This window comes from Gouania willdenowi, chromosome 20, assembly GCF_900634775.1.
Source record: "Gouania willdenowi chromosome 20, fGouWil2.1, whole genome shotgun sequence".
NCBI lineage: Eukaryota > Metazoa > Chordata > Actinopteri > Blenniiformes > Gobiesocidae > Gouania > Gouania willdenowi.
The window spans coordinates 6,114,719-6,136,891 of record NC_041063.1 but is presented as its reverse complement, the minus strand read 5'-3'; the positions used below and the strand labels follow the sequence as shown (position 1 = coordinate 6,136,891).

At 36.4% G+C, this 22,173-nt stretch overlaps 1 protein-coding gene across 1 annotated transcript in view; it reads left to right on the top strand.

Annotated features, from left to right (window-relative positions):
* Positions 1-22,173, top strand: part of prkdc (protein kinase, DNA-activated, catalytic subunit) — a 94,841-nt gene that overhangs the window by 28,312 nt on the left and 44,356 nt on the right. Inside the window, 15 exon segments of the mRNA XM_028434065.1 lie at positions 2,007-2,237; positions 2,316-2,542; positions 3,559-3,767; positions 4,962-5,094; positions 5,637-5,795; positions 6,695-6,898; positions 6,969-7,157; positions 7,975-8,079; positions 8,183-8,350; positions 10,439-10,566; positions 13,490-13,697; positions 14,666-14,844; positions 16,982-17,150; positions 19,355-19,420; positions 19,516-19,579. Coding sequence (XP_028289866.1) covers positions 2,007-2,237; positions 2,316-2,542; positions 3,559-3,767; positions 4,962-5,094; positions 5,637-5,795; positions 6,695-6,898; positions 6,969-7,157; positions 7,975-8,079; positions 8,183-8,350; positions 10,439-10,566; positions 13,490-13,697; positions 14,666-14,844; positions 16,982-17,150; positions 19,355-19,420; positions 19,516-19,579 — 2,439 coding nt within the window.

Here is a 22,173-nt window from a genome sequence, read left to right as displayed (position 1 = left end):
TGCTTCTTAAAGAAATTCAGGAAGTTTATAGGTCCTTCACAAAAACAATGACGTTTAAAAGGAAAAAATGAACTCTGTCCCATGGTTAAACTCTAATTGTTTGAAAGTAATAAAAACTAGAGATTAGCTACTAAAAACTTCAATTAAATCTGGGTTGACCACTGACAGACAAAAATATACATCAATGAAAAATAAAGTAACATCAGAGACACGAAAAGCAAAAGCAAATTTTATTATTAATATTATGAAAAATGCCAATGGAAATGGAAAACAAATTTGGCAGAATATTAATAAACTTCTAGTGAGGCAGAAAAAGAAAGATACAAATGACTTGGAATTGGAAATTAACAACCAGCTAGTGAATGATCCTGCTATACTAGCACAAGAGCTGAACTCATCGTTCCTACGCTCTGTTGAAGAAATAGCTGCATGTTTCAAAACACCGGAAATATCCTACGACACTGAAGCAAACAGTTAAACCTTTAAATTAAAACCAATTCATGAAGCAGATGTTGTAAAAATCATAAATAATATGAAAAACTCCAAAGCTAAAGATTATTATGGTTTTGACATTGACCTCCTTAAAACTCATAAAATGGCGCTGGCACATCCAATTACCCATTTAATTAATCTGTCTGTTAAGCACTCCATTGTACCGTATAGATGGAAGGTGGCCACAGTTACCCCTATTCTTAAAGCAGGTGATAAAAGCAATATGAATAACTACAGACCAATTAGCATACTGCCAGTGTTTTCAAAGGTCCTCAAGAAATGGGTTGCTAAACAGTTAACTGAACATTTAATGCATGGCCAAACTCCTTTTCATCCCATGCAGTTTGGCTTTTGTGCACATCACTCAACTGAATCTGCTATAGCAATGTTTGTAGAAAAAGTAAAAAGTAGTTTGGATAAAAACAGTTATGTAGGAGCAGTTTTCTTAGATTTGAGAAAAGCATTTGATGTAGTGAATCATAGTATACTCCTGTCAAAGTTGCAATCTTTTAATTTTTCTGACCAAGCCTTGAAATGGACGGCATCATATTTGTCATACAGAAAACAAACCACCATGGTCAATGGAGTGAGATCATCTTGTTTGGGATTGTCCACTAAGGGTCTCCCAAGGATCCATCCTGGGGCCCATCTTATTTTAATGATCTGCCAGATGTTTGTAAGGGTTGACGATGCAGTGATCTATACTAGTGCCAAAACATCTGAGGAAGCAGCTCAAACTCTAACATTAACCCTAACTCACATTCAGAATTCATGCAGCTCATCAGTTCCTGTCTCCAGTTAAATACACAGAAAACTGTCTGTATGTTTTTTTCTAAAAAGGCCTGCAATATTACCCGTTTCAATGTGTATTTTGGAGATCAAGAACTGCAATTAGTGAAGGAATTTAAATATTTAGGACCACTAGGGCCAAAGGCAGGGGTGACTGTCAGGTGCCTGTGAGAAAAATACCTTTGGTCAAAACGTCCTATCCTGAAAAGGCAGCGTACAGTGGAACAGTTTACCAACCACAGGGAGGGAAGCCCCCAGTTTTAACACTTTCAAAAGTCATTTAAAGGAGTGACTCAGGTCAACCCAGACTTGTGACCACAAGTGATTTAGACTGATATTTTTATGGTGCATCTTGGGGCTACGTGCAATGCACTTTAAAAACAAATCTTAGAGAAAGAAGCACCTTAGGGCTATGTGCAATATACTTTAGCACTTTAAACTAAAAAAAAATAGAGAAAGAAGCACCTTAGGGCTATGTGCAATGCACTATACCACTTTAAAAATACATATACTTTTATTGTTTTTTTTTTAAATTATTATTATAAGGCAATTTGGAGATACATATAACTGTTGGAAAACCATTAAAAAGTGACATTTGTATAATATGGGACCTTTAACATCACTGTTTAGGGCCAACCTTTAGTTTTGTAAATCCCTTGTTTATTCCCATAAACTCCATGGAAAGTTTCCAGAACTTTAAAAACTCCTCCTTGATTTTTGCTCAGGAGGTAAATCTCGTGCTCAATGGTTGGATGACATGTTGAAGAAGGAGAGTCCAGGGTTCCTGATCTCTCGCTTTGAAGGGGCAGGTCTTCTGTCCCAGCCCACTCTGAGGGACGTATCAGGAGCATTCAGTGTCAGAACCACACTGCAGTGGATGGACCTGCTGCTGGCTGTGCTGGACTGTTACAACACCTTCATCAGCTTAGACATCATCAAGCCTCAGTTACTCCCCAGTAAGATTTCTCTGTAATTCTGAATTAGATTCAATGGCAGTGATTTCAGTTGAAGTTTCTCTTGTTTTTCTTCCTCAGAATTGATTGACCAATCAAGCTTTATGAAAGCACTACATTTCTTTCTGACGGAGCTGGCGACTGAAGAGCTCGCGTCAGCAGAGCGATGTTTCCCTCTCGGTGAGAAGACGTCTCACTTCAGCCCCAGAGAGGTGGAGCAGTACAACTACAGCAAGTGCACCATCGTCGTCCGACTGCTTGAGTTTGTCTCCGTGATTCTTGGAAAAGGAGATCAGGAGCTTTGGAAGGTATCACTGATGCAAAGATGAGATCCTCCACTGTTTTTACAAATGTGTCCTAAAACCTTTGACATTTACTTATTAGAAGATCTATTTCTAACAAAACACCTTATTATGCACCATAACTTTTTAAAATGGGACTTTTTTTACAGCTTTAGAGCCTGTGTTCCTCCATCTTGAAATCATGTGATTGATGATGTCACACTGCCCCACTGCCTGCAAACATCCCATTGTTTTCTATTGAAACATGTGAAACATTCACATGTGAAACATTCAGCCTGATTCTTAGATCATTTAGAAGCTTTTCAGATAATTTACCAGCTTTTTCAGTCAAAATGACAACTTGTGCTGCTTTTGGTTGCTCTAAATCAGTGTTTCTCAAATGGGGGTACGCGATGGCACTACAGGGGGTACTTGAGAGAGAGAGAAAAATTCACAAATGAAAGCATTGAAATATGATAATCATACTTAATATTACCAGCAACTCAAAAACAACACAAAATAAGAACAAAAAGTATTGATTAATAAAAACAACAAACGACAACAAAATACACAAATTGACACCAAAAACACACACACACTAAAAGAGAATTATACTCACTATTACCAGCAACACACAAAACGACAACAAAGACACTAAATGAGAGAAGAATACACAAGATCTCAACAAAATACACAAAAATAACAAAGATACAAAATGACACCAAACACACACACACTGAGATAGAATAATTTAAATAATACCAACAACACACAAAAATGACAACACACAAATAAAGAAAAAAATATACAGTGAATAAAAAAAGGAACAAACAACATCAAAACACACAAAATGATGCCAAAAACAAATTAGTCCCATTTTTAAAAGCTAATAAAATCCCTATTGGCAAAATAATGTGTTTTGTAAGACATAGATCTTCTAATAAGTAAATTTCAATGTTTTTGGCCACATTTGTAAAACCAGTGCAGGATAATTTTAAAGCCAATCATGTCTGTCACTAATGACTTCCTTGTTGCATTCTCAGGTTCTGGAACAATACATGTTCTGCTCGGTGTTTTTCGAGTTGACTGCACTAGTGGTGTGTGAGCCGTCCGCTGCAGGGTTCAACATCGCAGACGTGGAGGTGATAAAGAACCTCCCAGAAGTGTGTGTTCCTCTGCTCAAGGCCCTGATGCTCTCACCCTACCGCCCTCAACTGGAAAGCACCCTGCAAAAGAAAATCTCAAGGAAAAAGTGAATGAATGAGTTCATTGTTTTTTTCACCTGTGTTACCAGCAGGGTTGGGGTCAATTATAATTGTAGTTGCTTAATTAGTAATTAATTACAATAATGACAGCAACAGCAAAAATCTTTTAATTAAATGCAAACCTGTGGAACCGTGTTACAGTTTTATGGATTACACATACTGTACATAGTTGACAATTATTAGAATGTTTCATATCAAGTTTACCTGTTGGTTCTCTAGAGGATCATTTTATCATTTAAAAAAGTAAATATATCTAGGTATATGCTGACAGAAAAAAGGCTCAGACGCCCACACCAAAAATATTAATTTCAATATTTTTAATTGAATAGTAAGCCAAACAAGGTAACTAAGAGATGAGAAACAAATTATATGATGGATTATACTTTTTAGTGTATTTTACAGCCGATTTAAGACATGGGTCAAAACTGACCAGTTATCAAAAAACCTTTGTTCAACCACATTTTGCTCAGAATACTGTAAAAAAAGAAACACTATGGAGCATAACGATGGACTCAAAGAGTAATAACACACATTTTAAAGAATTTCATTTTGTAAATAAGTGGAATTAAACAGTTTTTAATGCCTCCTAAATAGAATTATTCCTACAGTTTTCATCATTTATGGTCCCTTTCTGATTCACCCCTTGTATTTTCAGTTCATGTTCATTTTTAACTAAAAATAAACAACACAAACTCCCATATTTTTAATGTTTTCATTTGTTAATTTTCCACTCTCTCTCTCTCTCTCTCTCTCTCTCTCAAGTACCCCCTGTAGTACCACCGCATACCCCTAGGGGTACGCATACCCCCATTTGAGAAACACTGTCGTAAGAGAAGCTAACACAAGAGGAAGGATAGTTTTATGGAATTATTTATTTAAGGCTCAGTAATCTTGTTTAATTGTAATTTAACTTTAGTCATTGAGAACGTAATTGTAATTGAGTTATAGGAGAAAAATGATCATTGTAATTTTAATTGTAATTGGAATAAATGCCGGTTACCGTAATCATAATTTAGTTTTAATTGAACATGGATTATTGAAAGTGTATTTGTGATTGAAAAATGTAATCGACCCCAACCTTGGTTACCAGGAATGACAATTCAGGCTAACTGGTATTTAGGCTAACTGGTATTTAAGCTAACGGTACTGTGTGTTTTTTTTTTTTTTTATTATTCTGGTAGCTTGGAGGGTTTGTGCACCACAGATCTTTACCATTTGGACTCACTGAGCCACCATGAGCAGGTGGAGATGATTCTGTCCTCCTGTAAACAGATCCACAAAGCTGGTCTCCTCAGCTCTGTTCTGCACAGCCAGGTGAGAACGTTAACATAAACCTAACACAGTTCCTGACACCTTGAAACCAACCTTTCTGAAACTGTGAGCTACTTCAAAGGTAATGAATAATCCAAAGGACTACTGGTTTGATATATACATTTTTAAAATACTAATTTTTCACGATTTCACTTTAATTCATGGGTAAGATGATAAGGAAAACTCGCCGTAACTTAAAAAGGTAGAAAATGTTTTAACATGCAACACAACTAAACCACATGCTCTGTTGGTTTCATTTTTCTTTCTTTCTTCTACTAAGCTTTCTCTTTTTAATATTTTTATATACTGGAGCATTTATCCTTAGCTTAGTGAGCGTAGGTTTAACTTGTTTGATTTATAAATCTTTGAACTTTTACTATTTGTCTTTGGTCCATACAATATACAGTATATTGCTTGCTATTGAGAAATAGACAGTTTGACAAGAATTCACTCCCTGAATGACAAGGTATTAATAACTATTTGTGACCCCTGCCATAGAGTCAATGATATGATGATAATGATCAGCATTGTTTCCTTTCGTCCAGGATTCCATCTACTCCAGGTCGTTGGGCTCCCAGCTTCTACAGATGGTGTATAAAGGCATCGCACCAGGAGACGAGAGGAAGGCACTTCCTTCCTTGGACGTGAACTCTAAGAGGGTGGCAGACGGTCTGCTGCAGCTGGCTTTTTCCCTCAGTCAGCAGGTTGGAGCTTCCTTTCTTTGTTCCTTTGTTTTATTCCCCAATTATGTTAACTGAAGATGGCCTTAAATTATATTTTAAATGACAATAAAAAGTCTTGAATTTAATTTGACTAAAGCTGTAGGAACCATGTAATGTCACTGCTGAACAAATGTTCTCATATATTTTGTAATCAATTTATTCTCAAATTTAGTGCAATGTTTTAATTTTTAATGAGGTTAGTACACATTCATAGTCAAAAATGCAACAGTACTAATACTTCGGTTTAGGCCAACAATTTTAATTTCTGTGCAGCTCTGCTGAAATCAATAACTTTTTTTTCCAATACATATTTATTGATTTTGGTTAAAACAGAATAAAATAACACAGGGCATACAAAAACAAAAATTGGGCTGCTCATACAGTTGGTACCATATACAAAATTCAAAATGAGAATGCTCTTTTAATAATGGAGATTTCAAGTCCAGAATATGCCAGAAATGGTTCCCAGGTTTTTTTTTTTTAAAGATATCGTCCTTATGATGCAGCCGACAGGTCAGGAAATCAAGGGAAACAAAACTAAGAACCGTTTTCTGCGATTGTATCTTCGAAGGACCATTGTCTGATATCCAGTTAACTAAATACATTTTCTAGCACAAAAAGCCAACATTCTGTACAATTTTCTGTTCAATAAGTTTAAAGAGAAGCCACTAATGACTGCCCTCTAGTGTTAGAAAGAAGCATTAATAGTTGCAACTACAGACCCCTGGTGTTATGTTGATCGTTAAAGTTAGTGTGAGGTGATGAGGCTGATAGTGTTTCAGTCCAGAGGTCATTAAAACCAGTGTTGAGTGAAAAAGTAATAAAGGTGAAAGCACTCTGTCTCTAACCGTTCTCTGCTTTCACTCGTCTCTCATTCCCAGAGTGAGCAGCTGGTGGAGCTGCTTCTGAACACCATCATGCTCTCTGTGCCTGTGTCAGAAAGCCCGAGCCACAACTTTCTGACTTTCTCTCACGGCGAATACTTTTACTGCCTCTTCCAATCGACCGTTAACGCTGAGCTGCTGAGGAACCTGAACACCACCGTGCCACGCCTCCTGAAGGCCTCAGCCCACAACCCCAGCATGGTACTCTAGAGTTAAACACTGAACACTGCAGCGTGATGGAGTGCGTTAACATACTGTATGTGGTGTGTAGGTCAGCACTCTGCTCAACGGCATGCTGGACCACAGCTTCAGGGAACGCTCAGTGAGGAAGACTCAGGGACAACAGCTGGTGGAGGAGGTTCTGACGAGGTGGATGAGTCTGCAGACGTGGTGGGAAGGACCGTCCTCTACTGTTGAAAGCAAAACGGCCACTCTTCTTCTCCTCTCCAAACTCCTGCAGGTGCAGTATCGTTAAAGGTCCCATATTATACTCTGTTCATACTATTTCACATGGTTCTCAGAAGCCGAACAATGTAGTATTTGAAGTGTTTTGTTCTTGTGCGTTAGGAGCAGTTACTGAGCAGTGTTAGCTTCCATGCTAACGCTACACTGACATTTTAACAGCCACCAGCTAATCATGCTCGTTAGGCTCATGCAGTAAAAGAAACACAAAATTGCTACGTTTCTATTACCCTTGGAAATACAAAAAATCCAAACAGAGCAATAAAAATTGGTAATGGAAATGCCTGAATTTTGAAAAAACATTCAAATATTGCTAAAAAGTTTTTACGCTTTCATGAGGAGGAATTTCAGACGTTATGATATTGAAAAATGTCGCAAAAGCGCTATGGAAACACCTTTTGCACAAACACACGTCACAAATTGTGATGCATCTGGTCACATGACCACTAATGATATGAACGTGCATCTTCCACCAGTCATGAATTGTTGGAACAAAACCAGCAAAGATAAAATCCACTGACTGGGCCATGAGAGGCTCAGCTGAGAAGAGGAAAAATAAACTTGGGTTTACCATGAAGTAAATAGTGAGGGTGGAGCTCACCTCCCTGACCTGCAGTGGCAGAGGGAGGAGTTATTCCTCTTATGATGTCATAAACTCAAACTCTCCTGTCTGAGCCGACCATTCACAAAATGTGGAGCAAGCATTGGTGTATAATCACCTATATGTTTATATGTAATTGAATGGGTTTAGTTCTGTGTTCACAATCAGTCTGAAAAGTTTAATTGTTACTTAAATTTTCTTTTTTTATCTTTAGATTGACTCCTCTGTTTCCACCAACGTAAACCATGAAGCATTTCGAACAGTGTTTTCCACCTTCACCGTTCTTCTGACTGACAGAAATCTGCCGCTAAATCTCAAGGTAAACAACAACAACAACACCACCAATATACAGTACGTATGGAGACAGATTCTATCTCTACCGTGTCAGAGCTGTGTGAGTGATTCTGCTGGTGTTCCCTCAGAGTCAGGCCCTGCTGGTCCTCCCGTTCTTCACCAACCTCCCTGAGGAACCACTAGGAGAGCTGCAGAGAGCACTGGAGGCACTGGTGGCGTTCCATTTCCCCATGCAGTCAGACGAGTTCACCAGGGGATCCCTGCAGCGCAACAACTACATGGACTGCGTCCGGAAGGTAAGAAAATAGGGAATGTGAAGAAATGTTGTCAATAAGAGCCAAGGATAGTGATAAATTATATGTTCCCTTATAAGCACTCTGATACATAATTTAGTATAATTGGATTTATTGATTCATTAAGATATTCTAGTTTACTTTTTGTAATAAATTGTAGAAAATCGCTTCTGTTCAAGTTAAATTAGTGGTTATTTTGCCATTTAAAAATGCATGTTCTTTTGTTTTTGTTGGGTTTATTAAGGTTATTTTTTAGGGTCTTCTGATTTTTTATTTTATTTTTTTAATTCAATTTTAGAATATTTTTATGTTTATATTAAACTCGTTATTTTGCGATTTAAACGTATTCATTAGATTTATTGACATTATTCTTTAGGGTATTCTGATTTTTTTATTTTTTTATTGTAGAATATGCTTGTTTAAATTAAACTAGTAGGTTTTTTCTCTTTAAAAATAGAATTTTTGTGTTCACTGGTTTATTGAGGTTATTTTTCAGGGTCTTCTGATTTATTTTCTATTTTATTTTTATATTACTTTTATTTAATTGTAGAATATGCTAATAGCTAAATTTGTGGTTATTTTGCTCTTTAAAAATATATTTTTTTGTATTTAATAGTTTATTGAGGTTATTTTTCATTGTCCAGATTTATTTTTTTTAAATTTTATTCTATTTTTTATTCAATTGTAGAATATTTCTAAAGTATCTTTAAAGTAGAGGTGGGACTTGATTAAAAAATGTATCTAATTGATTAGAAACTTTGTAATTAATGAATTTAAATTAATGGCCTAACAATATTTGACAGGAGAAGCAACGTTTTCCAATTTAAATGTATTTTGGTAAATTACTGAATCAATGAAAACAATACATGAGCTTAAACAACAAAATAATGTTTAATATTTCCATCACTGAGTGCTAACATAATGTGTAATATGAATAAAGAATATTATGATTGTATTGTTCACAAAGCACTAACTTAAATTTAACAAAGCTATATTCATGCTTTTCAGGATTTTTTTTAAACGTTCTAAAATAAATAAAAAAAACACTTATACCAGAACATTCCAGAGAAGTGTAAACTGAACAGTGTAAAATAGTATGTATTTCATTTAATTTCATTTTATCATTTATTTCATTCATTAAAAAAAAATGCAACAACAGTATTTACACAAATGAAAAGGAGCAGAAAGAAGTAAAAACTTATGTCTGCCCCTATCAACAGAAAATTATTTACAGTTCCAGTTCCTTTGAGCTGTCTCATGCAGCCGTCTTATCAATTACAAGACATCAAAACACAAACTACAAAATAAAGTTAATCGAAACACAAACTACAAAATAAAGTTAATCAAACACAAAATACAAAATAAAGTTAATCAAAACACAAAATACAAAATAAAGTTGATCAAAATACAAAATCAAGTTAATCAAAACACAAAATACAAAATAACGTTGATCTGCGACTCTGCAGTGTTATATTTCTGTAACATTGATAATTTAACATACTTTTTAAACACATAAATGGACTTAGAAGTTTTAATTTTACAATCAAGATTGTTCCACAGGGCGATTCCTTTGATTGAGATACATCTTTCCTTTACAGATGATTGAAACCTGGGTTTTGAAAAAACCTCAGTACCTTTTAGTTCATATCTACTTTTTCTCTTGGTGAATCTGTTTTGCAAATTGTTTGGTAAACTTTCCAGATGAGCTTTATACATGGTTTTTAGAAGATTATACTCTACTAGTTCATTAAATTTCAGTGTATGAATAAGGGATTAGTGTGTATCCAATTCCACTGGCGACTCTAATCGCTCTTTTCTGTAAAAGAAAAATTGGATTGATGTATGTTTTCCAGGCACTTCCCCACACTTCAATGCAATAGGTCAGATGTGGAACAATCAATGAGTTATACAACAGAAACAATGCGTTCTTATTTAGAGAATCTTTGACTTTATGCAGTACAGCTATTATTTGGGAGACCTTTACTTTACTTTATGTATCATGAAATAAACAGAGCAACTAATGAAGCTGATGAATGTAGTTTGAAATAGTCTTTCTACATAGCAGGTGATAAGTTTGCTTGTGTGTGCCAGTTGCTAGATGCTCTGGAGCTTTCTCACAGTCCGCTGCTCCTCAAACTGCTGGCAGGGGTTCTGTGTCGAGACAGAAAGCACATCATGGAGGATCAGTTCCAAAAATGTTTCCAAAGAATCGCACAGAGGTGAGTATATACATATATACACATCCTCAGGTTATGCAATCAGTGGCCTGCCTCTGCAGTATGTCAAAAAGTAATAGAAAAGTAGCCAAAGCTGAAGATCTGAGGCACTGTTGAGATGTAAAAACCCTTTAATACAGGGATGTCATGTTGACACGTTTCAATTCACAGTCTTCATCAGGACATGATTAAAGCAAGTGAACACACGTGCTTATGTGCTGTGCAAGAGAGAGATCATGTGACAGTTTCACTTTTCAGTTTTTGTTTCAGTCTACCAAAAAAGTATTCAAACATAAATCACAATTATATATAACAAGACTGAAACAGGCAGAAGCAAAAATGCTTATATGCCCAACATTAATAACATATATTTTTTGTTGCCAGGTTTAGTGCACAAACATGCACCCATTTTTTTTATTTTTTTTTATTTTTAGAACTTTATTTTTCTCTTTTTAATAGTAAACATGAGAAATGGCGTTACAGAACGTTCCTCGACAGCAAGACAGAGTATGCACAGCAATGTAATAAAAAATAAAAAATTTGAATAATACATTATAGTAAAATAAAATAAGGAAAAAACGTGTTGGATCCCAGAAAACCGAACAAAGCTGACATGATACAAATACACAAATCGATTGATGGCAAATCAAAACATTACAGAAAAGTATAGACCCCTCAGTTACCCAGGTATCTCTCTATGGGTAACCATCTCCTCATGAAGACCTCATACTTCAACTGCAACTTTGCTGTTAAAGCCTCCATTCTATACACCTCTCTCACTCTTTGCTTCCATTGTACAACGGTTGGTGGCTGTGGATTCCTCCACTTTATTGTTACCATTTTCCTAGCAGTCATCAGGAGCACATGTAGCAGGTACCTTTGATCTTTTGTATACGTGTCTTTGGGAGTCAAATCAAGAAGAAACTGGCTCGGCGTGTATAATAAATCAACTCCCGGAACCTTATCTATCTCCATTTTTACACCTCTCCAGAAAGGAACCAAGATTGGGCAGTCCCAGAATATATGAGAATGGTCACCAACCATTCCACATCCTCTCCAACATTTTCTTGCATCTGGGTGGTCAACAAATTTAGAAACCACCAAAGGTGTGTTAAAGAACTTTATCTTTGTCTTCCAATCAAACTCCTTCCACATGTTACTATTAATTCCTTTATGGCAGCCACTACAAATTGTTTCCCACTCTCCATCCTCTATTATAATATTCAACTCCAGCTCCCATTTATTTTTAATATAGTTAGTATTATCTGATATGTCCAGTAGCAGGTTTCTGTATAAATGGGAAACATGTTTTTTGTTGGGTAGATGATATTTTATTATATTAATCAGGTAAGTTTCAACATTTGATGGGGTAGTTTTAATTGTATTCCAATTTTTATGGTTTGTGATATAGTGTCTAATCTGAAAGTAACGAAACATATCACTTTGAGGTAGAGAGAACTTGTCTTGAAGATATGAGAATGGCTGTAGAACGTCATCACAGAACAGCTGATCAATAACCTTTAGGCCTCTGCCTTCCCATCTCTTAAAGGTTGTGTCCACTGTGGAGGGGGGGAAATCTGGATTTCCGATAATCCGTATTGCCCGCGAACAACCGGCTGTCCCTTTAATTCCTTTCTGAACCGTTGACCACATTTTTAAAGTGTGTTTTATCCAGATATTTTTTATTTCCAGTTTCTTCTGTGACTGCTTATCCAGAAACACTAGGGTGGACAGTGGTATAGCTGGCAGTGAGTTTTGCTCAATGTTCACCCATCCTGACTCCACGTCATTATTAACCCAGGCTACCACCGCTGTTAGCTGTGCTGCCCAAAAGTAGTATTTCATACTGGGAAGGCCAAGTCCACCCCTCCTCTTTTCAAGGGTAAGCGTTTTAAGTCTCACTCTTGGTCTCTTATTTTGCCATATGAACCTAGATATAAGTCTGTCCAGCATTGTAAAAGCTGATGTTGGGACCAAAACTGGGAGAGACTGGAACAGGAACAAAAGTCTGGGAAGTAGGTTCATTTTAATTGCTTCCACTCTACCCAGAAGAGATAACGGGAGCACATCCCATCTTGCCAGTTCCTTTCTAAAAGTTTCAAATATTTTTTTGTAATTAGCCTTGTATAATTGAGGCACATGGGGAGTGAGTTTGATTCCTAAGTATTTAAACCCCTGTTTGGTTCTGCAAAAAGATGCTGTGTCACTCAGCTGGTCAGGCCACGCCCCTGACACCATCAATGCCTCTGATTTGTTAGGGTTAACTTTATAGCCAGACACTACACCATATTCATAAAGATTTTTTAAGACAGCAGGGATTGAGTGAATGGGATTTTCAATGAACAACAATATGTCATCAGCATATAGGGCTATTTTATGTTGGTTCCCGCTCTCATCTCTTATTCCTTCTATAAGGGGGGTGCTCCTGATCAGTTCTGCAAGGGGCTCAATGCTGAGAGCAAAAAGGGCTGGTGAAAGGTGCACCCATTTTTTATACAACATTTTATTTGAAATAGATTTATATTTGAGAAAGTGAAAGTTTAGTAGTTTAAGATTGTTTTGTGTGGTATTATATTTTGAAAAAGAAGAATAATTGAAGCTTTTTTAAAAAAAAATACATTTTTAATCAGTATTTTTGTTTTTTTTATAATTTTAGACATTTCAGAGGACCCCAAAAATAAAAAATAATAATTTCATTATGTTTTTTAAGTGTGCAGCAGTCGTGGTACATAGCTTTAGGTTAAATGTCTGAAGGGGTAGGGGACTGTGAAAAGTTTGGGAACCACTGCTGTATATCATTGTAAATTAATTAACTCATCACAAGGAAAAAAGGATAGAACAACACATCTGAAGAACAGGTTGTGTATATTTCTCCGTTCCCTTTGAGATCATGTGAAGCAGATGAAGTTCCTCCTGTGATCTTCAGGTCCAGCGTTGACAGACAGCTCCAGCTGCTCAGTGCGATGCATGTGATGATCCAGCAGGGTGAGGTTCCTCTGAGCTCCACTCTGCAGGGATATATGGAGAGAGTTCTGCTGCCTCTGGCCACTCACTGCAGCCTCCAAGGCCTCAAACACTTCTTTGTGACCAACGTCTATGACATCATGGATCTACTGCGCAGCCGCTTCACCAAGGTTTGATCCTCACATTTACTCTTCCATTGTTTTTTTTTCCAGTGAACACCAGTGCTTAATTTGCTGTCAAACCTGCCATGTTTCAGCACCAAGGACAGCACAAAATCACAGCTAATGTCGCCATACATTACACCCATAACTCCTCTAATGAATCAGCAGCACAACAGAAAAGGAAAATATGATGTGTGCTTACCTTGTATTTGTTCAAAAGAGAAGGAGAACTTTGTGTCCTCACATATTTCACAGCCGAGGCCTGCATTTTCTTTCATAAGCCACGAGTAGCATCTCATCTTAGCTTTGAACTGAGCCTCTGTCCAAACTTCCCTGGTCTTAATGTCAATAGCAGAACTTTAATCGTCATCTCCTTCTCCTCTTCATGTCCCCTGGATAGTTCTCCTCCTGAGTCCTGTCTGTTGGAGGCAGGTTCTCCTGCATTAGCATCGTTGCTACAAGTGCTGCTACTCGCTATGCTAACTGCTGCTGCTTTTTTCCGCGATTTCCACAGAAAAAAACCTCAGACTTCTTCACCTAAGGTTTAGCTTCACTTAATGGATTAAAACACTCTTTAAATACAACTACCTTTTTTAGCCATTTTCTACCGTCTTCCAAGCTGATGACACTTTTTTGCGGAAAATCACACTTTAAACGTAGCATTGGGGCGTGGCCTGACTTTCCCCTTTCTTCCTCACTCCTGCTCAGTTTTTACATTCAATTTTGTGTGTACAATGAAATTTCCAGTGATTTCAACTCAATAAAAGACACAGCTGTTCAAATAGAATACATCAAAATGTAATTAAAACACCTAAAAGCAAATAAAATGCTGGAAAAAAATTTAAAAATTAGGTGCTGGATCCAATCAAATAAGTGCCGGTCAAAATCTGGGAGAGCTGTATCTTGCTCCAGCAGGATCTGGCTAAAATTAAGCTGTGGTGAACACTATTTTTTTATTTCTTTATTTATGTATTTAGGCAAGTGACGCAGCTTTTGAGGTTCAGTTGCTGAAGAAAAGCGGCTGCTTTAAGCTGATGGAGCTCCTGTATTCCCGACTTCCCAAAGAAGACGTTTACTCCAAGGAGTCCCGGATTAATCAAGCATACTGTCGTTTGGAAAAGACTGAAGGAAATGAGTTGTCCAAGACGCTGATCAAGTGAGACGCAGCCTGTGTTTTTCTTTAATACGATTGTATTGCAGCGTTGGGGTCAATTATAACTGATAATTAATTACAATTATGATGTTATTCTAATTATAATTTAAAATCTGTTGCTGTTGTAATCGTAATTGAACTGGTATGAACATTCTATAAAAACTCCCAATTACAATTTATTTAAATCCAAACCCAGGGAAGCATGGTACAGTTTTATGGCTTACACATATGTAGTTAATAAGTATTAATATACGTTTCATATCAACTTTTCCCACTTCCTTTTAGTTTTCTTAAGGATTATTTTACCATTTTTAGAAGAAAATTAAATCGAGGGGTATAATGACACAAAAAAGGCTCAGACGTCCACATCAACATTATTAATACCAATATTTTCATTGATTAGGAAGCCTAGCAAGGTAACCAAGAGATGAAAAACTAATTAGATGATGGATATTATTTTTTAGTGTATTTTACAGCTGATTTAAGACTAGGGTCAAAACTGATCCGTTATCATTAGAGATGCTAACAGAAAGCTAAGGAAGGTTAAGTTTTATGGGGTTATTTATTAAAGGCAATAATTGACAGTCATTTTATTTTTTGCTCCCTGTAATCATAATTGAGTTGTAATTGAAGACGTAATGTTAACGTTTTATGAGGTTATTTATTTCACACTCAGTCATTGTGATTGATTACATTTTGAACTTTACTAATTGACAATGTAATTGTAATTAACTTTCAGGGGGGAATAATTGTAATTGGAGAAAAAATGCTGGTTGTCATAATCATTATCATACCTGTCAAGTTTTGGATTTGAAAATAAGGGAAATTTTTCTGGCGCCCACTACGAGCCGTCCCACCCGCCCAACTAAGCTCCAGTATCACTGATATTTTAAGACAAGTGTACAAGAAATCTAAAATACCCACCTGTCAACCAAATACAATTATGTGATTAGAATCTGGTAGGTTGACCTTTATTAACATTTAAATACTGTGAACATTCCTACTAGGGCTGGGTGATATGGACCAAAACTCATATCTCAATATATTTTCTCAAAATGGTCATATACAATATAAATCTTATTTTACCAAATAAAGTCTGACCAGAAAAACAATTCTGGGTTAAATTTGCTGATGCAAAATGCTACACAGGGACATTTATTAACAAACAGCTGATCAATATGTGACACTCATTAATCATCTAACTGAGCTTTACATGTTGTTCTGAGAAGTAAAAGCAGTGACTCCTAAAACTAGTATTTGATACATAATAAGCTATAATATATTCATACATATATATAGATATATGAAATATTATAGTTTTCTATATTGCCAAAATCTTCCTGAATCTCGATATATCGCCCAGCCCTAATACCTAAATTATAAAACAGCCTAAATGAAAACATAAATGTGTGTATGAAGCACATGTGTTTATTTAATATACTTACATTTTATATACAAGTCAACACGTTGCATATTTACTGTTAGTTTCACATTGCTTGTTTTTAAGTTAGACATTAACATTTTATTTTATTACATATTTTCTTTTAATTTCTCATGCTCACTCATGTGGTTCTCTGATATTCACTAATGATTTATTAGACACATTTGTTTAACACTTTTTCAAAGCAGTTTATATTTGTGGCACTTTTCATGGTGACTTCCGCTGTGGTAATCGTTAAAATCTCAGTTACTAATCTAACAGAACGTGTAACTGTGGCCCATCCTGCTGCTCTTTAGGAAGGTAAACTCTGTCACATTTTACAATGTATTTACACCAGTTCTTTTTTTTGTCGGAACGTCTTTATTCATCCATCTCTTTTCTGAGTTGTTTTCGGGTTTGGTGCAGCTGTCGGCACTAATCTCACAAGAACTGCCACTCAGGCCATTTCAGGTGGAAGTTCTTGCGAGGCTAGTGATGGCGTTCAGTTTAGTAAGGCATCTTTTAATTATGACTACAGTAAAATACGGGACAATTACAGGAAAATACTAATACGGGAAGATAGCGGGAAAGAGGGGTAAAACGGGATACTTGACAGGTATGATCATTATTGAGTTGTAATTGAATAATTATTGGATCGATGAAGACGTAATTGTAATTGAAGAATGTAATTGTAGTTGTATATGTCCTTTGTGTTTTCAGGTCATGTTTTGAAGCCTTCACAGAGAACATGTCTGGGGAGACGAAGCTCCTGGAGCTGAGGCGACAGTTCCACTGCGCTGCCTATAACTGCGCCATCGCCGCCGTCAGCTGCAGTTTCAACGAACCCAAGTTCTACCAAGGCTTCCTGTTCAGTGAGAAGGCAGAGAAGGTAGCCAGCGTGTAGATCACACAGTGGTTCTCAAACGCTTCCTACATCAGGGTGACACCCACATCACGTTTGGGCGCTATGCGGTAAACGGTCTGGTGATGTGTTTCGATTAGCACAAGAAAAAAGACACACAAGTGAATGCTCAGGATGTGAATCTGGAAAAATAAATAAGTGTTTTTCAAAATCATAAAAGCAAATCATTTAAAATATAAAGGAAGTAGCATAAATATAGCCTGCATTACTGTGTTTAGTAATACAGACTTAATGGCGGCAATTAATTTGTGAACGGAGTGAAAATTGCTAATTGTTTCTGACAATTTTTGCCATAAAATGCTTTTAATCACTGTTTTACCATCGACGTGTGGTCCTGCACGGTGCCATTTTTGTCATGAGACGTCAGACGAATGATTTTGGAGAAAGTCTGACCCCCAGTTCATTAAACAAGAGTTCTGAGGTGCATTGAATGGAGCATGAGGACAGAGACTTCCTGGTGATGATGGAGCCTGTGGGCGGGGCTTAAGAGTCCACATGTGGGGTACAAGCCGCTAATTGGCTAAAAAAACTTTTGCTTGAACCTTTCTTTGAGGTGCTTATTGGATGAACAGCCCTGGGGGGGTCTTAATTAGGTGACACGGGTGGGCTCGAGCCATGTTGGGCCAATTGTTTGAGGCCTGATAACAGCTCCTCTTCCTCTTCCTCCGTCACACACCTAGATTTATTGGCTTCTTGTCCAAGAGTTGTTTTACAACCACAAATATTCTTTCAGTGGAGCTGCAACAAAGATTATTTTAACAATCGTTTAATCGGATAAAAAAACTTTCAGCCTCTTTATTCATGTAGCACAATCAAAAAACACGCACTTCCCTTTTCTTTGAGGCAGTGTGCTGGATCAAAAGGTCCAAAGATACTAAGAAAAAAGGTCCGCACAACTGCATGGTTAGCTCCCAATTTCAGTTTTAATTTACACCAGAAAACGTGACGTTTTGGGCTGATTGCCGTTGTCACTTCCTTTAAAGTCTCTTCATATTTTCTCTCCGTGAGCCTTTTAAAAAGTAAAATGTGTCATGGAGAGAAGAATGTGACCTGGATTAAAGGTGAGGATGATTGTAGTGACACTATTGACTCTGTGTCAATAGTGTCACTACAATCATCCTCATGTCACTGATCATCATGTAGAGGATGTTCTCAGTCACAGCTTCTTTCTGTGGTTACATTATGTCTTTATCATGAAGCCTGTCATTGTTTTATGTTTTCTGATGCAATGAGAAATATAGTATAGCATTAGTCTGTATTATAGCACAATTTATGACAACTCAATAATTAACTTGTTTTATTTGCAGTATTAGGTTAAGGCAAGTTAGCTGCCCAAAGAGCAAAACACACACGCGCGCACACACACACAAAGTAAATGTATCTATAAAGCATTTAAAACCCTGCTTAAGCACACACACACACACACAAACAAGCTCGCGTGCACTCAAACACATGCGCGCTCGCGCACAAACACACGCACACACAAACACTCATGGTCACGCACATGCATGCACACCAACGCTAGCGTCAGACGAGCTACCATAGAGGCTAACGTTAAGTTTTGTCTCTTCCAAACAGAACAAATGTAGGATATTATAGTGATTTAACTGCTGTTGAGCTCCTCTACTTCTGTCAAACATGTTTCATTTAAATAGCACATCCTCTCTGTATTCAACTCACTCAGCAGGGGAAGATTTTAAACAAAAAAAAAACTTTATTGACAAAGCTCTGCAGGTGAAGCAAATGGCTCTGCGACATTGTCAGTGACCCATTAATCACACAATGCATCGAATCGATGATGAAATTTGTTGACAATGCTTTTAATCATCAATTTTATAGATTTTATTGATTCGTTGTTGCGCCCTTATATTTTAGTTTTGTTATGTGCTCCAAAATCTGATATGTGTTTGATATTTTCAGATGCGACTTCTGTCTGAATGTTGCCATATTGTCCTGATGCTGAGTTTGGGGATGTTTGCGTAGACATGTTAGGTTGAGAGCACACTGGGTCATTATACTGAGAGATGAATCACTCTATATATGTGTGTGCCATTATTCCCCCTCACACATCATTTAAAAAGAGTTTTTCCAAAAGTTCCTCACTTTTCCTGTTTGTGACGCTCTGAGAAATGAGCTTTTAGTGACTGAAGCTTTTTCTTCTTCAAATCCAGAATCAGTTCATCCTTGAAAACATCATCGATGTTGAAAGGGCATACACCTTTCCCATTGAAGTGGAGGTACAATCTGTTTATTTTTCTTCAACAATATCACCAGCTGTTAATAAACTTTGACTTTTTGTTTGTGTTTCTATTGGTTTATTACATGATGGCAGGTTCCTCTGGAGAGAAAGAAGAAATATGTAATGATTCGTAAAGAAGCGAGCGAGGAGAATGGCGGTAAAATCAATAGATTCTGAGCTTCTTAATTTTCCCACTGTGTTCTTATAAATATATCAGATCCAGCTCCTGCAGTCCCAGCAGTGACGTTTACTATTGGGAAACTCAGATTCGAACAAAGCTTAAGGATTTTAGTGATTTTACTTTTATTTTTTTCAGAATAATCTTTCTTACTTTTATTTATTATTTTTCGTTTTATTTTTATTTTGCAACGACAATGACAGAGACGAAACCCATATGACAATACAACGATAGACGACAATTACAAAAATACTAATTCAATTATTACAATTCAATGCCATACAACTGTGTGTGCGTGCATGTAGGAAGGGAATAAAACCCAAAAAAACAATACAATAATAACAATACCATCAGACGTTGGCAACATTGTTAAATTATTTAGATTGAATGTAGAAATTAATGAAGAGAGAAGAAAAAAGTGTGGGGGAACAAAGGGTGATTAATATTCAAAAATATTAATTATTAATTTTTAACATGTTCGTTGCCAGAGGTGCCATCTAGAATTGAGTTTTAAGTGTCCTAGATCACTTTATTGTAATTAATTCTTACAGTTCCCTGTTTTTGTAGTGGGTTCTTGACGTCAGAATAGAGGTTTAATAAAAGTTTAAATGTCAATAAAAACACAGCTCTTTACAATATGTACATGTTTATTTTACAAGCTATTAACATGATGATAAATTAGGCAGTTTCTACAGTTATTTTGACTCATTGGTATCACACAAAATGTACATTTTAACACGAATGTATGGTATATACACATTCTGAGTGTTTTAGATGTTTGTGTGAATTTGGGATTTATAGGGATTTTCTAACGCTCTTAGGAGGAGGAGGAAGAAGGAAAATGGAAAGTTAAAGTAATGAAATTAATAAAACTTTACCAAAATGAAAATTATGGACTATGAATCTAGAATTTTTGATTGAGAGAATTTATTAAGTTATAAACCACCTTTCTACCAGAATTGTGTGTGCGTGCAGTTTTACCCTCCTTCGAACAGGCGTAATGATGACAGCTCCTTCTGCGTAACCAGCAGTGTGTGGGAAAATGCTTCTCAAATCAAAGATGCTAGAGTTCGTTAAAGGTTACTCATGGGAGGCTATGAAAATTGACTCGCTCCAAAAATGAAAAACTGCTTAGTTAATTTCAAAAATGGAGATAAAACTTAAAGTTAGTCATTGTGGAAGTGGCTTACAGCCACTTCCTGACTGGAGAGAAGTTCAATCAATTAAACTTCTGACTGTTTAAGTCAGGAGGACTAGACAGAGGTAAGAGCAAGAGTGAGAGTATTGGAACTGAGTAAGAGAGCTGGAACTAGGCTGATATGAGGGAGCGAGGCCTTTTATAAACATGTCAGGAGGTTATCTGATTGGTTAAACACATCTGCAGTACAGAAGTAAGAGAGACCTGATTGGTTGGCAGGAAGAAGCGGGAGTCTCAACTTTCTTGTAAAGAAGACAAGATGGTGGGGCTATTCCCACTTTAAAACAAAGAGTCATAAAACTAGGTAGGGTGTTACCATGTTAGGTCTAAAATGGAGGATGGGTGTGTGCCGATTGTATGAACCCTTGAAGAATGACTTTCAATTGATTATCCCTTAAATGATTTGAATTATTTCTAGTTTTAAGCATAACAAAAGAGGACAAAAACACTTTGATCAACGATCATGGAATATGAAGAATTATAAACATTTCCCTTGAAAGATGATTACATTAGTGATTAAACATGTCAGATGGAGACACACAATGAATCCCTTTCCTGTAGTAAAATGGTTAAAATCGAAGTCACATGTCTGAAATTCGTTTAAATCGCAGTTCTGTCTTTAAAGCGTTGGATGGTGTTATAGGTTTTATTTTTATTTATTCCTTTTCAATCAGAAAGATGTCTCTAGTGAAAGGTGTCAGGTTACATCCCTGTTATCTCTGTGGAATGTCTGTTCTTTGGGGAGGATGAGTGTCAGCACAGAGGCCTGCAGGTCGTCGGTAGGGGGTCTGCAGGATGAAGAATGGCTGGATTTGAAGAAATGTTCCTTGGTCCATTTTTCCATTGTCTGTTTTTGAGTCATAAAAGTGTGATAAAATCCCAAATGTGCGACAGTGTTTTTACCACCTTTGAACATCAACAAGGGTCTCCTACAAAAGTATACATACACAAATAATAATAATAATAATGATAATAATAATAAATACATTAAAAAATGAATTAAACTAATGTAATGGAGCAATTACCAAATACTGCAAAAAACAAAATTTGACTGCATCTCAACCCAATATTTAGAGAAAGAGGAAACAAATATTCATTTTCATTCATACATCAACTAATATATTTATGTCTACAAATACACAAAATAAAATAGAAACATAGCAACAATGAGTCGGAAAACCATCTTTATCCCCAGGCAGCTTTTGTTTACATATTCCTTTTTTTCCCAATGCTTCCAAACATGAAATGAAAAACAAATATGAAACTTTTTATAACCAAATAGAAAAAAACATAAGACTATAAACAAAACCTTTAAATGTGACGGGTTGATTACATGAGAAATAAATGGTTCTAAATGAAATAAAAAGGAATGCTC